Below are 18,904 nucleotides of genomic sequence, written 5' to 3'. Positions count from 1 at the left end.
TCATAATCTTAAACAGAGGTTATGAATGTTCAGAGACAGTCACACTTCTGAAATGCGGAGGCGAAGTCTGGAGAGTTCAAGTCAGAGAGGCCTGGGGGTTCTGTCTCCTCCTCCTTGGTCACTTGCTGGCCTTTGGTTTTGGTCTAAAAGACGTGAGCCTGAGCCCAGCTGTAGTGTGCTTGAAGATAGCAAGGTGACTACTTGTTTCAATCATAAAATTTTTTGAACAACCAGAAATCAATAACAACAAATGCTTTTCTGTAACTAGAATAATGCATCAAGAACCTCACCTTTGTCTATCTATTGGCTTTATGTTAAAGAGGGTCAACTGACAGAGAGGGGTGCCAGGTCAGAACTGATGGTCAAATCGAATCCAAATTCCAGTGTGGACGTCCCACCTCACACAAGGCTTGGCTAAGAACAGATCTACCACCTATTCCCACAAACTGGCTCCCCAGCTTAATTCTAGCTCAGTTACAAGCCACAGGTCCCTCATACTTGCAGGTATGGAAAAAACCCACTTACCTTGTCAAAGATACTATTATCTCCTGATGTTAATCCCCTGTTGCTTCCCTGCCTAATCAGCCACCAAATCCTATGTTTTCCTTGTAGCGGGTTCATCCCTCCTTCCCTTATCACGTTTTGCTTTGGTTTGGTTTTAAACATCATTCGCCTGCTTGAGAAGTATGATCTGCTACTCAAGACGCTACGGTGGCTCCCTCCTAGCCTATGGGCCCAATTCCAAGCTCCTGACTTAAGTGCACACCTGCTTACCCAGGCTCAGGTCTGCTGCCCCACCACCAGCACCCCCCGAAAGGCTGATCTCTCTCGACGAAGGCCTGTGCTTTTTCCAGGGTTGGTCCCTAGGCTTCTTGCTGTCACTGCTCTTGCCATATTCACACTCTTCTTGAATGAAAGTCCTCCTGCCTCTCCACCACTTTGCTCCCTTACACGACCACCCCCAATCTCTCATTGTTCTTAAAACCTCTGCTGAGCAAATCCAGCCAAGGTATGTTTCTCCTTTCCCTGAGATCTTACAGCTTCTCCTGGTCTCTGCTTAGTTATGTACAATATTGTTTTCTAATTTCCAGCCACATGTAAGTCTTAACATTCTAGTCAATTGGAAATGGCTCCAAAACAAGAGTTTTGTTTCCAGGACCTTGCCAGCCCTAATGTTCTCAGATCCTATATTGTATTTACTACCGTGTCTGGCACAGAGCACCTCCATAATGAAAACAGGGTGACTTGGTGTGTTGACTGGACTTGTCCCCAGCTTTTTCTGTATCCCTGAGCAGCGTAGTCTTTTCTGATCCTTGAAATAAGCAGAGAGGGACTTACCTGTGGCTGTTGCCTTTCTGCACACTATTAGGTATCATCTTGAAGGTGTAACTTAATGCTGTTTTCCCATTGATGAAGATGGATTGAATGTGTTTCAGAGGCTCAATTTAAGGATAGAGTTCCAGTATGTTACTTCAGGTGAAATATTGGGCCTTACAATTTCTGTCTCTTGAGGTCTTGTGGCCTGACTAATGGTTGTTTCCTAAAGATTAATTAGCGCTAACAATTAGTTAGTGGTTGTGTTTATAAAGTCATAGAGGTCCCATAATTTGCTATAACATTCCTAAATTTATTTTATGTTAGCTTGTTGAAGTTAGTACCCCATTCTGCTTTCTAAGATATTGACACCCCTCCCCTTTAAACAGTTTGAATGTCTAGGTGGCTGAGTATCAGTTATGGTCCCTTTTAAAAGCCAAAGTCCACCTGCTTGCAAGTCAGCATTCTCAGTGTGCCCTATTTCCTCCTGAAGCTGTCCCAGGGGATTCCAAGGGGGGACAGAGGATTGGTGGCAGGGGGGGAGTTGGGGTGGGGGGTACCACTGTGAATTGTTCACAGAGACTAATGCCCGCCTAGTGCCCAAGGAGAGTAAAGGAAGGAGAGGGAGAAGTGACTCTCTGCACAATGAGGGCCTGAACTGACTCCAGAGAAGAGGCAGCCAATTCCCTGCTGGCAGGGAGAGGCCGTGTCTAGTGGTTACATGCAGGTGCTCTAGAGTCATGTGCTCTCTGGATGGTAACTTAGCTCACCACCTACTGGCTCTGTGACCCTGGGCTGGGTATTTCTTTGTGTCTTCCATTTCCCAATCTGTGATATAGAAATAAAAACAGTGCATCAGCACACCACAGAGTGCCCAGGCGGGATAAATGGCCTGATATGTAGGAAGCCTCAGAAAGTGTGTCAGCAGTGGAGAATGGAGAGAGAAGATGGGAGGGCAGGGCGAGCTTCTGGTCACCTCATCTGTATTTAAAGGTAGTGCAGAGAGGAGGACGGTTAGCGGGACATTAGCCCCCTCACTGAGCACCATGGGTGGTGGGTCATGAGCCAGACGAGGGTCACCCACCCGTCTCATGGCGCACGCGTCTCCCTCTATAGGCTGCAGGCGCCAGCCTCCAGCTGGAGGAGGACCCCGGCTTGCCGGCTGCAGCTGCCCGGGGGCCGCCCTCTGCTTGGGCGCAGGGCGGAGGGAGAGTCGCAGGCTCAAGCGGAGGGCGGCGAGTGCTGGGCCTGAGACAGGGCAGCGCGGTGGGCGTCCTCGGCGTGCGCACGGCAGCCCAGGCTTCCAGAGCCTGGGTCTTCCACAAACGTTGTGTCCCCGCTTCTCCATCCACCCCACTCTCATCCAGGGACTGTCCCTGACGCCAAGGAATGCAAGCTGGGGGCTGGGGCATGGAGGGGACTCTCAGCTCAGTTTGGCTGCCGAGTTCATACAGTTTGCTGGGCTTTCCTCTTAAACATCGATTTGCTTCTGAAACACTGTTAGAGGTGCCACATAAGTGGGATCTCTGGGGGGTTCTGGGGACCTCCTCCCCATTCCCCCACCTCCCATAATGAGCAGAGGCACAGCCTTTCTATCCTCTCTGCATAAATCTGTCCCAGCCTCAGGCAGCCCTGGCCTCCTGACCCTCACGCTGCCACAGTGACGACAGCAGCCTCCGCCCGCAGGTCCTGGGGTCGGCAGAGAAGGGCCCGGGAGCAGAGACCCTTGAGGACCCACTGTTGGTACAACTCCAGCCCGTGAATAATGAGGAGCTGGGCCTCATTCATGTTACAGCACCCACCTCAACACCTGGGGCCAGCCTTGGAGTCCTGCCATCGGGTTAATATGTAAATCTGTGGGACTCTTGAGTTCAACAGGGTCAGAAGTACACTCACCTGCCTATTCCACACAAATGCTTAAGGCCACGCTGTTAGCTCTCAGATAAAAGGATGAGGGCTGGTAGAGAGGAACAGTCATCAGCAGTGCCCCAAATAAAGTAGCTGTCATTTATCTGAGCAACCATGACAGCACTTTGCTAGACTCTTTTCACATAGCATAGACATTAGTGATTGAAGGTCGGCTTCTGGAGCCAGACTGCCTGGACATGAGAGCTGACTCTGCCGTTTGCCTGCTGTGTGATCTCAGGTGAGTTGCCTGACTTCTCTGTGCCTGTTTCCTCCCATGTTGCGGATACTGTGGCGTGGCCGGCAGAGGCCCCACCTCTCCTGCAGCATCGAGGTACGCACTCCCGGGCCCTGGGAGGAGTGCTGACAGTGGATGACTCACAGCTGAACTGCCCCAGACTCACCCTCAGCAGAAGGGAGCTGCCTAGACATGGCGTAGGGCCCTCCCTGGGGTCACTGTATCCCCTGACTGGCCCCAGAACAGCTCCAAGGGCCAGCCCAGCTCTGGAGCTCCTGCGGGCGTCTGCTCCGTGCAGCTGCACTGCCTGTTTTGCTGATGCTCAGTCCCACTGCCTCCCTCGCCTCTCCCTCCTACAGATGTTCTGAGAGCTCCTCAATGAACGCTCTGCGAGTGGAGCTCAGAAACACAGCTTCTCTTTCCCAAGGAACCTGACCTACATAATGTAAAATAGTAAACGAACAGAAGCGATTCCTCCCCCTCCTTCTCTCTCTTTTTCTCCCCAAGGCGTGTTAACACAGAGCCCTCCCTGGCCTGTATTATGTCTAATACCATTTTGGCACCTAACAGGCACTCTGTGAAAGTGGGTTGCATGAATGAATGACCAAAAAACGGTTCTAACGGTAAGAGGCACTTCCTAGGGACCCCATCCACCTGTAAGATAGTCCACCCCACAACCATCTAGTGCCACACTGAAGCCAGTTGTCATCAGCTGTGTAACAGTGGCCAAGCATTCTCACAATGCTTCCCAGCTTGTCCTTCACGGTTCTTGCCTCCTTCTCTTCTTTCCTATCACCATTCCAGCTTGTGTTCTTCCTACCATTTCTTCTCTCATGTCCTTTACCTCATTCTCTTATCCCAGTTTCTCTCTTAAGCTACAAGCACATGAATGATGATTGAATATCACATGCAATGCAGAAGTCTTTGGCAAAAGCTTCCTCTTCGAGCTGCAAATGCCGCTACTCTCACCACCACAGTCATATAAAATACTCATCACAGTTAGTCTCCACTTGCTGTTCTATTCTGGAATCGTCTCTAGCTGCACGTATTGCGTCATCACGAAGGCGAGACCTAAGAAAGTCCCAGCCTGTCCGACTCAGGCAATTGTGCTGAGCTGGGCACTGAATTACTTGACTCATCCATTAAGAGGGGTTATGTCTTACTGAGAAAACTTGTGGAATCTCCCTCTTGGGAATTATTTTTTTAAAGGAAGAAATTCTCTTTTCCTGGGATACTTTAAGGAGGGTTCTGACCTAAACGCAAAGAAATCAACTTGTTGAGTTTAGAAAGGCTAAGTTTCTGTGATTTCAGGATTTTTGTAAATTTTGGGAAAGTTTGTGAATGCAGAAATTAAGTCAGTTTCTGAAATTGCACTAGTTAGAAGGAATGTAATTCAGCTCTTCCAGGTGGTAAATTTGTCAGCTGACAACAAAAAAGGAAGACAGCTAACAAGCTTAGAACAGCAGCTTTTCAGAAAAAGACATAAAAGAACAAATGGAATTCGGTAAGAATGGGTAGAAAAGATAAATCAGAGCAGCAACAGCTCTGAAGTAAACCTTGATCAGGAAGATACCATTAGCTCTGTTTCTTGGGCAGCCAAAATAGCTGAGAAATGTAAACAACAGTGATTTTGCTGTGAGATTCTTAAAAGGAGCCCATTTGTCGCTGTCTCTGTGTCGGCCTGTTCTGACTGCGGGAACAAAGCACCACAGACGGGGCGGCTTATGCTACAGCAAGTGGCATCTCACAGCTCTGGGGGCTCCAAGTCCAGGTCAAGGTGTCAGCCGGGCTGTTCACTTCTGCGGCTCCTTGGCGTGCAGATGTCAAGCCTCACGTGGCTGTCCCTTCATGCGTGTCTGTGTCCTAATCTCTTCTTTTAAGAACACCAGTTGGATTGGATTAGGGCACACCCCATTATTTCATTTTAATGTAATCACCTTTTTGAAGACTAAATACAGCCACCTTCTGAGGTCCTGAGGGCTGTAACTTCAACACGTGAAGTCGCGGGGGGACATTTTCAGTCCGTAACAGCTACCATTTTCTCCCTTAATTGTTCTTGCTGTCTGTGTTTTATGAGCATCGCATTGTCATTAGAAAATGAGCAGACTGTTGTCCCACCTGGGGGCCGATCCAAACCTTCCCAGGAAGCCCCCGTGTGGGTGGAGCTCGCGGCGCCTCCCTCTCCTCGCCCCCCGCTCTGCCTGGAGCGCCTCTGTGCGCTGGTCCTGCCTGTTTATTTCCCTTGGCAACACCCGGTGCCTCCCTCCTGAGCGCCTACATGGGGCTCCTTAAATATTCTTGTTGATACAGATGATGGCATGTCAGCACAGATTAAGATCAGTGGGGACAGAGCTGCTTCACACACACAGCTGGCATCTTTACAGTGGGGCATATGCCTGTGGAGTGACGTGTGAGCTGGGGGCAGGGAGGGGGAAGTGATTGGCAACTGTGCGGTGGGGAGCAAACTTTTATTGCTGGAGAAGCCACGGAGACTGAGTAAAGTGTTCTTTCCCTCAATCCAGTTTCCACACTGTGTGACCGGGAAAGCAGGAGAAAGTCAAGAGCTTGACTCGTGATGACTCTGGGAAGCACTCGCTCCGGAAAGCGGTCACATGGGCTGCACACGCCGGGTGGGGGCGGCCTCTCCCCGAAGAGGGAAAACCTGGCAGCCGCTCAGTGCTCAGCCCGAGATGAATTGCTGTGTTGATAGGACAGTGCAGGCCTCCTCACCCGGCCCCAGGCCCCGTGCCTGCCCTTCCTAACTGACACAGCTGCCTGCTGTGGCCTGAACAGCAGGAGGTGAAACCAGGGGCCAGAGGGAGCTGCTGGAGGGGGTGTGCGGACAGCTTCTGACAACCATGTGCAAAAGGCTGCGCTCCAAAGCCTATGGCCCAAGGGGCTGAATGTCAGAAATAGATGACAAGTATGGGTGGTAACCTCTCCATGGCATTTAAACCGTTGCCCCCCTCTCCCTGGAAAACCCCCTCTGGCTCAGAACTTCCTCCCCCTCTCAGGGACCACGGGGTTCTGGGACATCCCTGGTTTTCTAGCATCTGACCACTCTTTGCTGTTTTACTGCCCCTTTATCTACCCCGGTCCCTTAGATGAGGGCATTTCCCCAGAATGCACTTCCCACTTCTCTCCTCTTTACACAGAAATCTCATCCCACCTGGAGGGCTCACTTCCTCCTCTCAGAAGCCCCACTTCTCTCGAGAAATCCAGGTCTGAATTTCCAAATGGAAACCCCTCTAGACAAGAGGTCCTCAACCTTAGCTGTCCTGATTAGAGTCAACTGGGAGTGTTCTATTTTAAGATATTTTTAAATATTTTTAAAATGGGAGACTATTTTGAAGTCCTGAAGCCTCAGCCATACCCCCAGACCCATTAAATTAGAATATCAGGGGGGTGGGGGTTGGCGGTAAGGGGGTAGAAATCAGGCTTCTGTGTATTTTAATTCTTCCACCTGGATATAATTATCTCTCTTCTGGCCTCCCACAGTGCTTTATTTGAACTATTCTTAGAAACCCTTTTTTTTTTAAGTCTGACTCAAACACCAGATTCTGGGTTTCAAATCTGGGCCTTGACATTTACCAACCATAAGACTAGGTAAGTTTGTTTAGCTCTCTGTGCCTGAGTTTCCTCACCTGTAAAATGAATTGGGAGAGGTCATAATAATAGGACTTACCTCAGAAGATTGTTATGAGAAATTAAACGCCTAGAAAAGTGCCTGACACATAATAAGAGGCCAATGAAAGTCAGCTATTATAGCTCTGAGTAGGTGGTAGGATTTTTAAAGTGATAAATGTATGTCTAATCCAGGGGTTCTAGAACTTTAGCACAGGTAAGGATCACCTGGAGCGTTTGCTACAAAACAAGTTCCTGAGACCCATTGCCAGAGATGCTGATCACATAGTCTGGGTGGGGAGGGGGATGCTGAGGTCCTGCATTTCTAGCAGGCTTCTGGGTGTGTCTCTGCTCTGGTCCAAGGGCCCCATTGGGCTCCACTTCTGCATCCCCTCTCTCTCCCACCCTGCAGCCCAAGTGGTGCCAGGAGGGCGATTCTGCTAGAGCTTTCCTAGCATTCTGACCTCAGAGCTTGTTCCCCAAGGCCAGCTTGATTGATCATTAGCCCATCTCCCCGGGTTCTGGAACATTCCTGCCTCCCACTCTCAGAGCAGAGCCTAAATGGCTCATTTTGTACCCAACCAGCACTTTCGAGGAATAAGATGGGTTCTGATGCAAGCATAACTTAAAACCGTCCGCAGCTCTTCACTGTTGTGATCCAATAGGCCTTAGATTAGAAGCCACAGGTTCATGCAAAACAGTAAGGATAGGGTGAGTTTGCATCTGTCTTCCTCCCTGTCTTGCCAATGGGTTTCAGCCCTGGGCAAGTTCGCTGTGGATTCAGTGTGACCACAGAAATTGACAGCAAAACGTTCTTGGGGTGAAAGGGTTATACCCAACTTTATTTCCAGGTGGCAGGTCAGTCACTAAAATTCCATTCACTCAGAGCAAGTCTGCATGCAGCAAGCCGGTCTCTGCCTCTGGGCCCCTCTGTCTGCACAGCCATCCTCTGGGCCCCTCTGTCCACACAGCTGTCCCGCACAGCCATCCTCTGGGCCTCTCTGCCTACACAGCCATCCAGCACAGTCGTCCCACACAGCCGTCCTCTGGGTCTCTGTCCTCGGCGCGCCACCACTGCAGCCTCTGCTTTGCTGTCCTGCAGCCTTGCAGCCCTGACACTGTGTCACCCGCAGAGCACTGGGCAGAGCTCTTTATATAGAGTCAACAGCCATGTGTTGCCCGCAGGTGTGCAGTGAGCTAGTCAACCAGGGCCAGGTGAGAATCCTGGCCACAGGAATTCTCACTTTATCCACACACCCTCAGCCATATTTTCTTTGTATGTACTTCAGGCACCCCCCTTTTAATGAGGGGTTATTCCCTCAGATAAGCCTGATGCCATTTTGTGCATCTTCCTAAGGAAACACAGAACTCCTCCATGATGCTGCTGTCCGTGATTCTGGCTTCCCAGCAAGATTGCAGCACTAGGTCTTTAAAAATGTTTTCTTCTGAGGAAGAGGTGAGAATATGCCCACTGCTATGTCTGGCTCTGTGACCTTGTGTTGTTCATTTCTTTTTCTGCCCACCTCTGTATGCCAAGGTATCTCTCTCATTACATCTCCTTTTAAGCTGACTCTTTATTTTGTTTCCATGTCAGCTCAAGTCCATTACACTAAATACTGTACACATTATTATCCCCCAAACGACTTTACTCAATCAGTTTTAGTGAGCAAGGCCAGGGACCAGTGAGCTGGAAGACCAGCCCTTGAATTGGCTCTCAAGCAAAACAGCCAACAGCCCCCTCCTCCTCTAATCAACTCTGCTCCCAGAGGGATGGAACTTTACGTCAGTGAAGAATGTATTAATTAAAGCAAATGAAAATGCCCTCATTTGTTGTAATGAATTTAGCTCTTGCAGGTCATTTTCTACGGGGTCGCCTGCCTGGAAGATGTGCTGAAGAGAATTGAAAGAAAAAAAAGCATTACGTTTGTAACTGCCTTCAGAGACCTCCTTTTTACCACCCTGGCCTTTCCGATATCCACAGTAAGTTACAAAGATGTGCACGTGATGTAATACACAGGGACACATGGACAAACACTCCTCCTGGGGAGCACAGCTGGCCATGAGCCGATATTGCAAACCAGAGCGAGTGCACTTGCATGATGTGTTGCCTGAGGACTGCCCTGCCTTGCCCAGTGTCTTCTGGAAATAGGACACATTACTGACCAGATTTATCATTAGCCTTCACCACATTGTGACTGTGTGGTACAAGATCCTTACTGCTGTCTAGTGGGGAAGTTGAAGGAAATTTCTTGATCAAAATACAACTGAGATAACTTTGGTGCCATCGGGGTGATGGGAATAGAGGGTGCTGGGGAGAGAGATGACTAGTTTTCCTTTTTATACATCTTGTTTCTCTTGCTACAATAAGCAAATGTTACTTCTGCAAGTAGAAACCATGAAAAAAAAATGTATGAGAGCTTTCAAAGTTGACCCATGGAAGAAATCAATGAAGGCAAAAATACTTGGTTGAGGGCACCCAGCGGATGTCTCATTCATTTTGTTGAATGAATGGACATCGGGAAGAAGCAAGATATGTACAAGGAGTCATTAAGTTTGTGATGCTTGCTGATACTGTCCCATTCCTATGACATTGCTTAGGTTTTCATTCATTAGTTAGAATGGAAATAAACTGAGATCAAGCCTGCCGGCTGCCCACTAGCCCTATAATTAGAAATGACTGCCTCCTTCCACCTGTCATTGTCCTGCTTCCTATAATACTGAGACTTCAACTTTAAATGATAAATGAATCCCTCCAAACACCAATGAGTGTCAGGTAACAGAGCAGGTCCTGGAGTTTCAGTTTCACTTTTGCAGGACATCTCCCCCTCCACCCTCATAAACCTAAAGGCCAAGTTTTTAATAACAATGGAATTTTGTCATTTTTTGAAGGTTTAGATATTGGGCCTTTGGAATTTAAGAAGGTATGAAGTTCAGGATATTAATAGTATTTTTTCCCCATCTTTATACTGATTTTGTAACGTAGAGGATGGGCACTTTGAAAAGATAGCCAAGAGGTACCTGAAGATCAATCCAAAGCTCTGAGCAATGGAGAGACTCAACTCTTGGGGAACTGCCCAGGGAATCGTCCCAGGAGCTTGTCACCTTTCCTCTCTCCTAGCCTTCCTGCTTCTCCTTGTCATGCCTGTTCCGAGGGTGGCCAAGGAAAGTATAAGACTCAGGCCGCTCCACGTGGCAGCTGTCAGCACTCTTGGTGAGCGCTTGAAGAAGAGAGAAGTCATTGGTTACAGCGAAATGACTTAATGGTCTGCAAATTCCGTTTATCTATATTCTCTGCCTGCCACGATGACAAATAATTTGTCCCTAACTCTCCGGCATTCCCGCACAGGGTGTAGCAATTCTACAATAAGGCATTTTTCCTTTCATTTTACATTTCTGTAATGTATACCGAAGATAACTCTAAAGCTAGTATCTATTTTTATTATGTGTTTTCTTGGTTATCTTAGAAAGCTGATTGGAACCAAACTTAACGGTGCTATGTTTGTGTTTCATTTCCCAGTTTGTATTTGTGACCTTCTGGATCCTCTTTTTCTATGACCAAGAACTCCTTTTCCCTAAGGACCTAGACGATGTCTTTCCAAAGTGGTACCTTCATGCAACGGTGAGTGATGGGGAAATATAGTGAATATACAAAAGCAATACTCTCTGTTCTGAGAACTCCAAAGTGCTGTATTTATGTTGCAAAACTTCTCCTCAACCCCCAACACCCTGTTCACGCCTCCCTTTCCATCCTGTCACTATTTAAAGAGCACACTGAGGATACAAAATGAACAAAAACTGACACTGTGATCTCAGTCACTGAGAGCAGAGCGGATGTCCAGGCAAGACTCTCTGACAAGTTGTTTATGAAGTCATTGAAAAGACATGCAAGCGTAAGGGTAGGCAACTTCTTGGTGGCTGCCGTCCTGGGAGAAGTGACTTCAACAAAAAATAACATGTAGTTAAATTCTGACCTAGGAATGGAATCAAGCAAGTTTAAAAAAAATCCACCCCAGCATCCCAAGACTATCTCACAGCTCGGCAGCAATTTCTTAGCTAACACCTGATCAGGACTATTCCTCACAAATGGAATTATTCTCACATTTCGATGAATACATTTCCATTTGATTTTTTTATTTACCCATTTATTTTTGAGGGGCCGAATAGTAAAAAAAATCTTTTCTGATATATTCAGATCACCGGTGTCTGAGTACCGGTATTGGTAGCCTGAAGGGCAGAGCCAGAGCGAGGCAGCCCAGGTTTTGGGTGAAGAAGGGGGTCTGAGTTGTCAGCAGTACATGCACAGAACAATCATTCAAAGGACTACTCAGTTCTCAATACATACAGATGGATTTCCACATTAGGAGTTCAGAAGGAGGTCTGCTTCTGCAAAGCAAATTACATTACAAAAATGGGGAAACTACAGGGGCGAAGCATACCGAGTCCCCTCAAGTTCACAGGCTTTCTTCTAACACTTCCATTGTCTTAAACCTACATGATTACCAAATGGGAAAAGAAAGTCATTCAATGACAGCCCCTCCACATACCCTGCCCCCCATAAAAATGTACTTTCACTTGAAACATGTACTCAGTGAGATACTGATTATTAATTGACTTAAGAGACACAAGTTCTGATCTAAGTAGAGTCCAGGACCAAAAACTGCATATGAAATAAGTCCCACCTCTGAGGGACCTCTCCTACCACCTTCTTTTTGTCAGGCCAGTACTTGACCTTCCAATTTCTCTGCATGTTTGTCTGAGACACCCATGTAGGGAATATTCCTGCTTTTTATGGCCCTGTATACTGTACTAAGTCTGCTCCTCAAGTATGAACTCATTGAATTCTCACAACCTTCTTTAGATAGCAGCTATAATCCCGAGTTTTACAAATTAAAAAAAAAAAAAAAGGAAAAGAAAGCCCAGAGAGGTTAACTGATTTGCCTGGGGCCGCCAAGCTCCTAAGTGGGACGGCTGTATTTAAATCCAAGGCGAATTCACTTTTCATTGCCTTTTACTACAGTAAATGCAAAATTTGGGGTTCCATCTGGGTTTCATAATTCCCGGGGCAGTCAATGGATGTCAGTTTGCTTGATTAGCATAGCAAAGTAGGAATTCTCACTTTAAAAAAAAATCCAGAGTCCTCATCTGCATGCTAGTAAGTCAAAAGTCAGCTTTAGAAAATGAAGTGATTTAGGACAACTGACTGAGCTTCGTGTTACCAAAATAAAAAGGCACAGTCTTCAAAGTGGCTAATTTTGGAGTCCATCATATACACCAAACACCTTTTCAAGGCTTTGTGAGCTTATGTGGTAATTTCCTTATTAGAAACTGCCTACTTCTTTAGGGTGTCATTTTCCACATGGAAATGAGGTTGGATTTCTTCCAAATAGTTATGATGGTGATGCCCAGCATTTGTGACCTTGCTAAACAACCATATGGATTTTGGTAATTTTGGAAGTAGACAGCTGAATAATGTACATCGTATCTGTAAGCTAATTGGCATGGCAGACACAGTATCACAGAGATCCTAAAATACCTTTGTGCCTTCCTGACCTGGGGCTTTCTGTTCCTTGCCCTTTGATCAATCAAGTAACCTGAAGCCCTTGGAGAGAAAGGGCTGAGGTCAAAGGAGGAGGGACAATGGTGACAAAGGAGGAAGAGGAGGAGGCAGCCTCCCTGGGGTCAGACAGACTCCTCTGTGTTTCTGTTAATTGGAGAAACTCCCAACAGAGCCATTTCTAGGGAAAATGATGGCATCAGCAAAATCAGCATTGGGGGTTCCCTGATGTCACTCCTAAACTTCCATGATGCCTTTTGAAGTCTGCTCCAAACCCAGCGCCCAGATTGCATCTCATCCCTTCAGTCCCTTACTCAGGACGATTTCTATTAACTTCTCCTGTTCTATTGCCCAAGGAACGTTTTCTGTGAACTTCTTAAATGCTAGTATGAACAAATATGGAAATGGCTGTTACCAGGTCACTTCGTTAACACTTCCTACATGTTCACAGTGTTCTTCCATGACAACCCAAAGGGGTAAATACCCAGAAACCATCGATGCAGCAGCCAGAGTGAGGATGGGCAGTCAGGATGGTCATTTGGTGCTGGTTGCCTCTGTATGGCTCCTTTTTCTCTCCCACGGTGTAAGGATTACTGCTGTATATAGCCAGCGTTATGCTTTCCTGAAAGGTTCTTTCATTTCACAGTAGTCTTTATGCTTGCTTTTCTAGCCTTAGCTTTGGAATATTTTCCCTGTTGCCATTTGTGATTTTGCCCTGGGTTTTATGAGCAGTATTTGTCAAATTAAGAAATACCACTTTCTCCTTTAACACAGTGTGGTTCTAAAACCTTCACCATTCATCAAGTCGTTGGAATGCTCCCAGCCCAAACCTTCTAACTCACTGGGGACTTGTCATTGCAGCAGAACCAATCAAAGCTGACTATTACCTCTGGTGGACAGTCTTCTACCCTCGTTTTACACTCAAATCAAATAGTAACATCAGTGAGCCATCTGATCTGCATTGATCATAGACAGGCTGCCATGCACAGGTGCCCTGGGAACTCCTATTTAAGCCAGGTGACCTTATTTAATGTAGATCAACCTGACTGTTTTATTGCTCAGCAGTTCTCTAGTCTTCAGGAAATAAGGGAAGGAACAGCAACGTATTGTCCCAGGTTTTGCCAGGAGAGCATTAACTCCTCAAGTCTCCTCTAAATGACGACTAAAGATAAAATGAGTGCACACGGATTGAATAGCAGGAAAAGGACTGTAACTGAGGCAACTACCAGATCCCAACCTGAAGGAAGATGGGGAACTTATTTCTCTGGAATCAACCTAAATTGTTCAGGTTTCCCCAAAGGAGAGGTGAAGTAGACCAGAGAGCCCCCAAGAGCCCCTCTCTGTTCCAAAATAGTACACAATTATTGAGAATGTGTGTGCAAGCACTTTTTAAACTTGAAGGACTTCATGAATATGTTATTATGTAAAACTCTCAATCCATGATTATTGAGTTTTAGAACCAAAAGGCTTCATTGATATTCATGGAGGTTTCAAAACCATCTTCTCTTCAGAGTAAGAATTTACCTTGGCTCTGGATTTGTAACAAACCCAGCTACTTAGTTATTGTATATGTTCTCCTTTATTTACTTGAAAAAAATATTAAGCACCTACTATGTGTGTAACACTATGACTGATATTTGACAAGAGTTTTGACTTTTAGCACCCTTAAATCTGGTTGAGCCTAGGATACACACCCAAAGTTGAAATAATAAAGTAACGGTTAATACCAACAAAACTCATGATTAGGTGGGGTCATTCTGCACCATGTGATTACTGCCAGATGGGCCACACAGACAGGAGGGCTTCTATGCCTTGTGTGTCCTGTTCTGACTGTAACTGACATGTGTGTGATTACTGAACAATCTTGAAGGCCTCTGAGTCCTCTCTGGGGGTGTTCCGGGGAGTCAAAACGTCAAGGGAGTGAAACTCCAAACCTCCCAGTTTCTTCCTCACTCAGAGCATGTGAGATGCTGTCTGTCACTGGATTCAGATGCAAGCTCATATGTTCTTCTTGCATCCATACGCTTGGTATGAAACTATGAGGCAGCTAAGTAAGGGAGGTGAGTCCTGATTTGTAAAGGTCAATTGTGGGTACGTCAGCACCAAATGGCCGCCCTCTCTCCTCAAATATTACAAACCCCTCTGCCACGTCTTCCTGGTTCCTCACCCAGCCTTTCCTCTAGGCAGAGGAGACCCATAATCCAGGTACCTCCTGGTAGCTTAGAGGTTTTTGACCTTCAGGGAATAGATCCCTTTGTGAATCTGAGGAAATCTATGGTTCTTTATCCAAGGAAAACACAAATACCCATAGCATTTTGTGTACAGTTTTAGAAGGTTTAGAACTCAAAATACCATTTATAAGCCTCAGGTTATGATTTCTGGCCAGATGAACATGTACTTGAAAAGAGGGCCCCCAGATAGTTTTTAATGCTAAGTTCAAATAAAAAAGACAGTATCAAGAATTATTCATCTTTAAAAGTCATTATTGTATGTTTAGTGCTGTTATCATCTCTATGGAGTGACAAGAGAAATATGAGATGCGGTTTCGAACCTCCAGTAGCCTAGAGTAGATATATGTCTAATTATATAAGTATATTCCGACCCATCCTTGTAACCTGCTAAAAGCAGAAGCAGTGTTCTGTAGTGTCTTCAGGAGAATATTGGCTATAGTTAAAAAAATAAAATAAAATCAACAACCAAGAACCCTTATTATTCCCCAGAAAGTCCATGTCATCTGAAAGAAAGGGACCTGGTCAGGATTCCTTTGGGGAACTCTGTCTCCCATTCACATCGTTTCCATGTGGTCTAAGACATCATCAGCCAGAGCTGTTCTGCTAATACAGCCCTCCAGCCCTTGTCACTCAGAGGTCGGTAAGAGAGATTCTATGGAGGGTACTTGAAGCATGGTCCAAAGTTAATGCAAACCATGTGGCTCTTGTACAGTGAGATGGCTGGAAAGTAACCCTCCTCAATAATATCTTTGCAAGCCACACCTTGATTGACACCACTTTTATAAAATATTATCTCACTATAGGGACTCTGCCTTATGATACATATTTATTTTATTCTAGCTAATGTATATAACAGTAAGACATTTGACTTTAACATAAGGAAGTAATAACAAGCATTTATAGAGTGCCTACTATGTGCCAGGCACTCTTCTAGGAGCTGAGGACGAAAAAATAAACAAGACCACCAAAAATATCTGTCCTTACAGAGACTACATAATCCTGGTGTGGAGGACAAGCAATATATGTATAAACAATAAATGTATAACAATACCAGAGAGTGAACGTGCTAAAAATAAAAATAAAACAGGGTAAGGGGACAGAGTTGGTGTGTGTGTGTGTGTGTGTGTGTGTGTGTGTGTGTGTGTGTGTATAGAGCTAGTAGGTTTAATAGGGTATAGGGCAATCAGGATGGCAAGGGAGTGCCTCTAAGATGAGCTAATATTTTAACAGAAATTTGGATAAAATGAAGGAGGCAGTCACAGGAAGCCCTGGCAGAAGCAGACTCAGGCAGATAAAAGAGCAAAGACCCAGAGAGGAAATACTGGCATCTTTAGGAAGCAGCAAGAAGGCTAGTGGGTAACACCTGGGGACTAAGGGTGGTTCAAGGAGACGGCCCCAGCCTAAACCTTGGAACATTCCAACTATCAGCGCTTGGAAGGAAAAGCAGGAGAATTCAAAGGAGACTGAAAAAAAGGGGACGAGGACTTAGGAGGAATCCCAGTGTAAGTTCGGTCTCTTGGAAGTCAAGTACAAAAATCTTACAAGAAAGAGGAAGTATTTTATGTCAAAATCTGCTGAGAAGTCAAGTAAGATGACCTTGAAAGATGACTTGAGTCAGAATTTTCCATGGAGTTTGGCAATGTTAAACTCCAGACTTAACACCTTTAAACACAAATTAACTTATATTTCTGAAGGTCAGAAGTTCAAAATACGTCTTAGACATTAACGTGGGTATCTGCCGAGCTGTATTTTCCTGGGGATTCTAGAGGAGAATCTGTTTCCTTGCCTTTTCCACCTATAGTTTGCCTACATCCCTCAGTTCCTGGCATCTTCCTCCTCCTTCAAATCTTGTGGGCCATTAAATTCTAAATTCTTCACTGGCAATTTTCTGCTCTAGACTGGTTCCACATTAGAAAGGAAAAACATGACTGCCAACAGTGACCAGAAAATGGCCCTGGGAAATGATTTGTCATGGGACCCTAGGGAAAGTAGGTCATAGTAGTCAAGCCAGTGAACAGAGGTATCAACGGTGTTCTTCTCCAGGGCATTGTTCTAAAGCTCCTGAGCAAGAATGAAAATGGAATCTTTTGCCACACCTTGACATTTACTTGGCTGTTTTACAGTTTCCTCACTACAGTGTTATTTATGAGCTATCCTCTTGCTTTAAGACACTTTGCAGCCATCTCTCTCTTCACTGCATAACCTTCCTGATGTCAGGTAGGTTAGACTCTCCAATGGCTTCACCTGGGAAATTCTGAGAAGATAAATGAATGCTTAAAGCTCAACAGTGAAATCAGAACTAAACTGGGATTAGGAAGCACAGTTAGCTCAATAAGAACAACACAGCCCTCAGGAAGCCTTAACGTAAACAGCGGAGATTCTCATAATGAACTGCCAAAGGATTACAGTCCACTTAGGGTTTCATATAACCAGAACCAAGCAATCACGGTGCCTGCTTTCTTCATCTCTTGAGAGCAGGAACCAGAATGGTGAAAAGTACATCTTTTTCTTTTTTTAATTCCCAATTCAGAGAACTTCCATTTTGGACAGAAGAATGCCTGCCTTTACAATTCTATTATGCAGTGGTTCTCTATCAACAGGCTGCTTTCTAAATAGAAGAATACCAGTACAAAATACATCCTGATTTTAAAATCAAAGTCAAAGGTTTTTAATGATCAAAAAAATATACATGTCTTAAGAAGTTACTAGGGATTGGGATAAATGACATCATTCAGTGTCCTTGAGGATTTGCTAGTGGGCCTCCCTCCTGTGTGATGTGATTAATCCTCACTTCCATGGCAACCATGTGTAATGCTACCAACAGGAAGAATGACTTTATGCTGGAGAATAACCAGGATGGAGAAACTCATAACAGGAGCTCCTAAAACCCTCTGAAATATCAAGAGAAAGAAACAAAATCTAAGTGGGTAGAAAAGAGCTGAACTCCCACAATCTTAGAACAGAAGTGAAAATGTCCGAGAGCAGCCGTGGGTGGGTGAGAGCCTTCGCCGTCGGATTTGAACGGACAACCCCTTCCTGATGAGAAGCCAGCCCAGAAAAGCCCCCCGGGTGTTCCTAGTTGTTTCATAACCCCATGGGCAGACACTATGACAGTGGCGGAGGCCCATCCTTGCTTTGAACAGGCTCCCAACCAGCCGCATCGCTTTCTCTAATCTCTATTTTCTCTGCCTACGAAGTGCTCACTTGTGCCTAACTGGGAATTCAAGTTGGTTCAAACTATCTGCCTCTTACCTCCATGTCCCTCAGTTACCTGCCAGTAGAATGTGTTTGTGGGTCATTATCTAGTCTTCTTCATGGTGATTCTACTTGTGCACCTATGGCACACCCACCACACAGATACCCAGCTCTCAGGTTTTATAAGTCCTGAGTTTTAAATTCTCAGCCCTGTCCTTCCTCCTCCTCTCCCAATTCAATAGGACATTTATTTATATATACAGCTCTACCTTAAACAACACAGGCTCTAAACTGCATGGGGTCCACCTATATGAAGACTGCTTTCAATGAATATATTGGAAATTTTTAGGAGATCTGCAATAATTTGCAAAACCATTTTCCTTTCTCTGGCTGAATTTATTTTAAGAATACAGTATATGATACATGCAACATACAACATATGTGTTAATCAACTCTTTATTTTATCAGTAAGGCTCCTGGTCAGCAGGAGGCTATAAATAAGTATTGGAGGAGTCAAAACTACGAGGTGAATATTCAACTGCTGGGAGGGTCAGTGTCCCAAACCCCCTCCACATTGTTCAAGGGTCAGTGTAAGTATTTGCTTTGCTACATCCTTCCTAAATCTCACCAGCTCTTCCAACCTGCCACTAGTCCTTCTTACCAGCTTCATCCTCTATCACCTTCACGTATTCACTAGATTCATTCATTTTCTCTAAAACTTTGCACTAGAGCAAAGCTAAAGAGGAATGAGAACCTGGGGACAAGGCAGAGCTCTTTCTCTGGGAAGCTCATGCCTGATGAGCCATGACAGGCAGGGGTGATTGCCAGTCTGGGGAGGTTGGC

At 45.7% G+C, this 18,904-nt stretch overlaps 1 protein-coding gene across 1 annotated transcript in view; it reads left to right on the top strand.

Moving 5' to 3' along the window:
* ADTRP (androgen-dependent TFPI-regulating protein) overlaps positions 1–18,904 on the top strand; it is a 58,302-nt gene that overhangs the window by 1,032 nt on the left and 38,366 nt on the right. Inside the window, exons 2-3 of the mRNA XM_057493968.1 lie at positions 8,927–9,061; positions 10,599–10,700. Coding sequence (XP_057349951.1) covers positions 8,927–9,061; positions 10,599–10,700 — 237 coding nt within the window. The remainder of the gene's footprint in view (positions 1–8,926; positions 9,062–10,598; positions 10,701–18,904) is intronic.

This window comes from Manis pentadactyla, chromosome 16 (genome assembly GCF_030020395.1).
Source record: "Manis pentadactyla isolate mManPen7 chromosome 16, mManPen7.hap1, whole genome shotgun sequence".
Lineage (NCBI taxonomy): Eukaryota > Metazoa > Chordata > Mammalia > Pholidota > Manidae > Manis > Manis pentadactyla.
The sequence above is the reverse complement of the archived record's forward strand: the minus strand, read 5'-3'. Positions and strand labels throughout refer to the sequence as shown.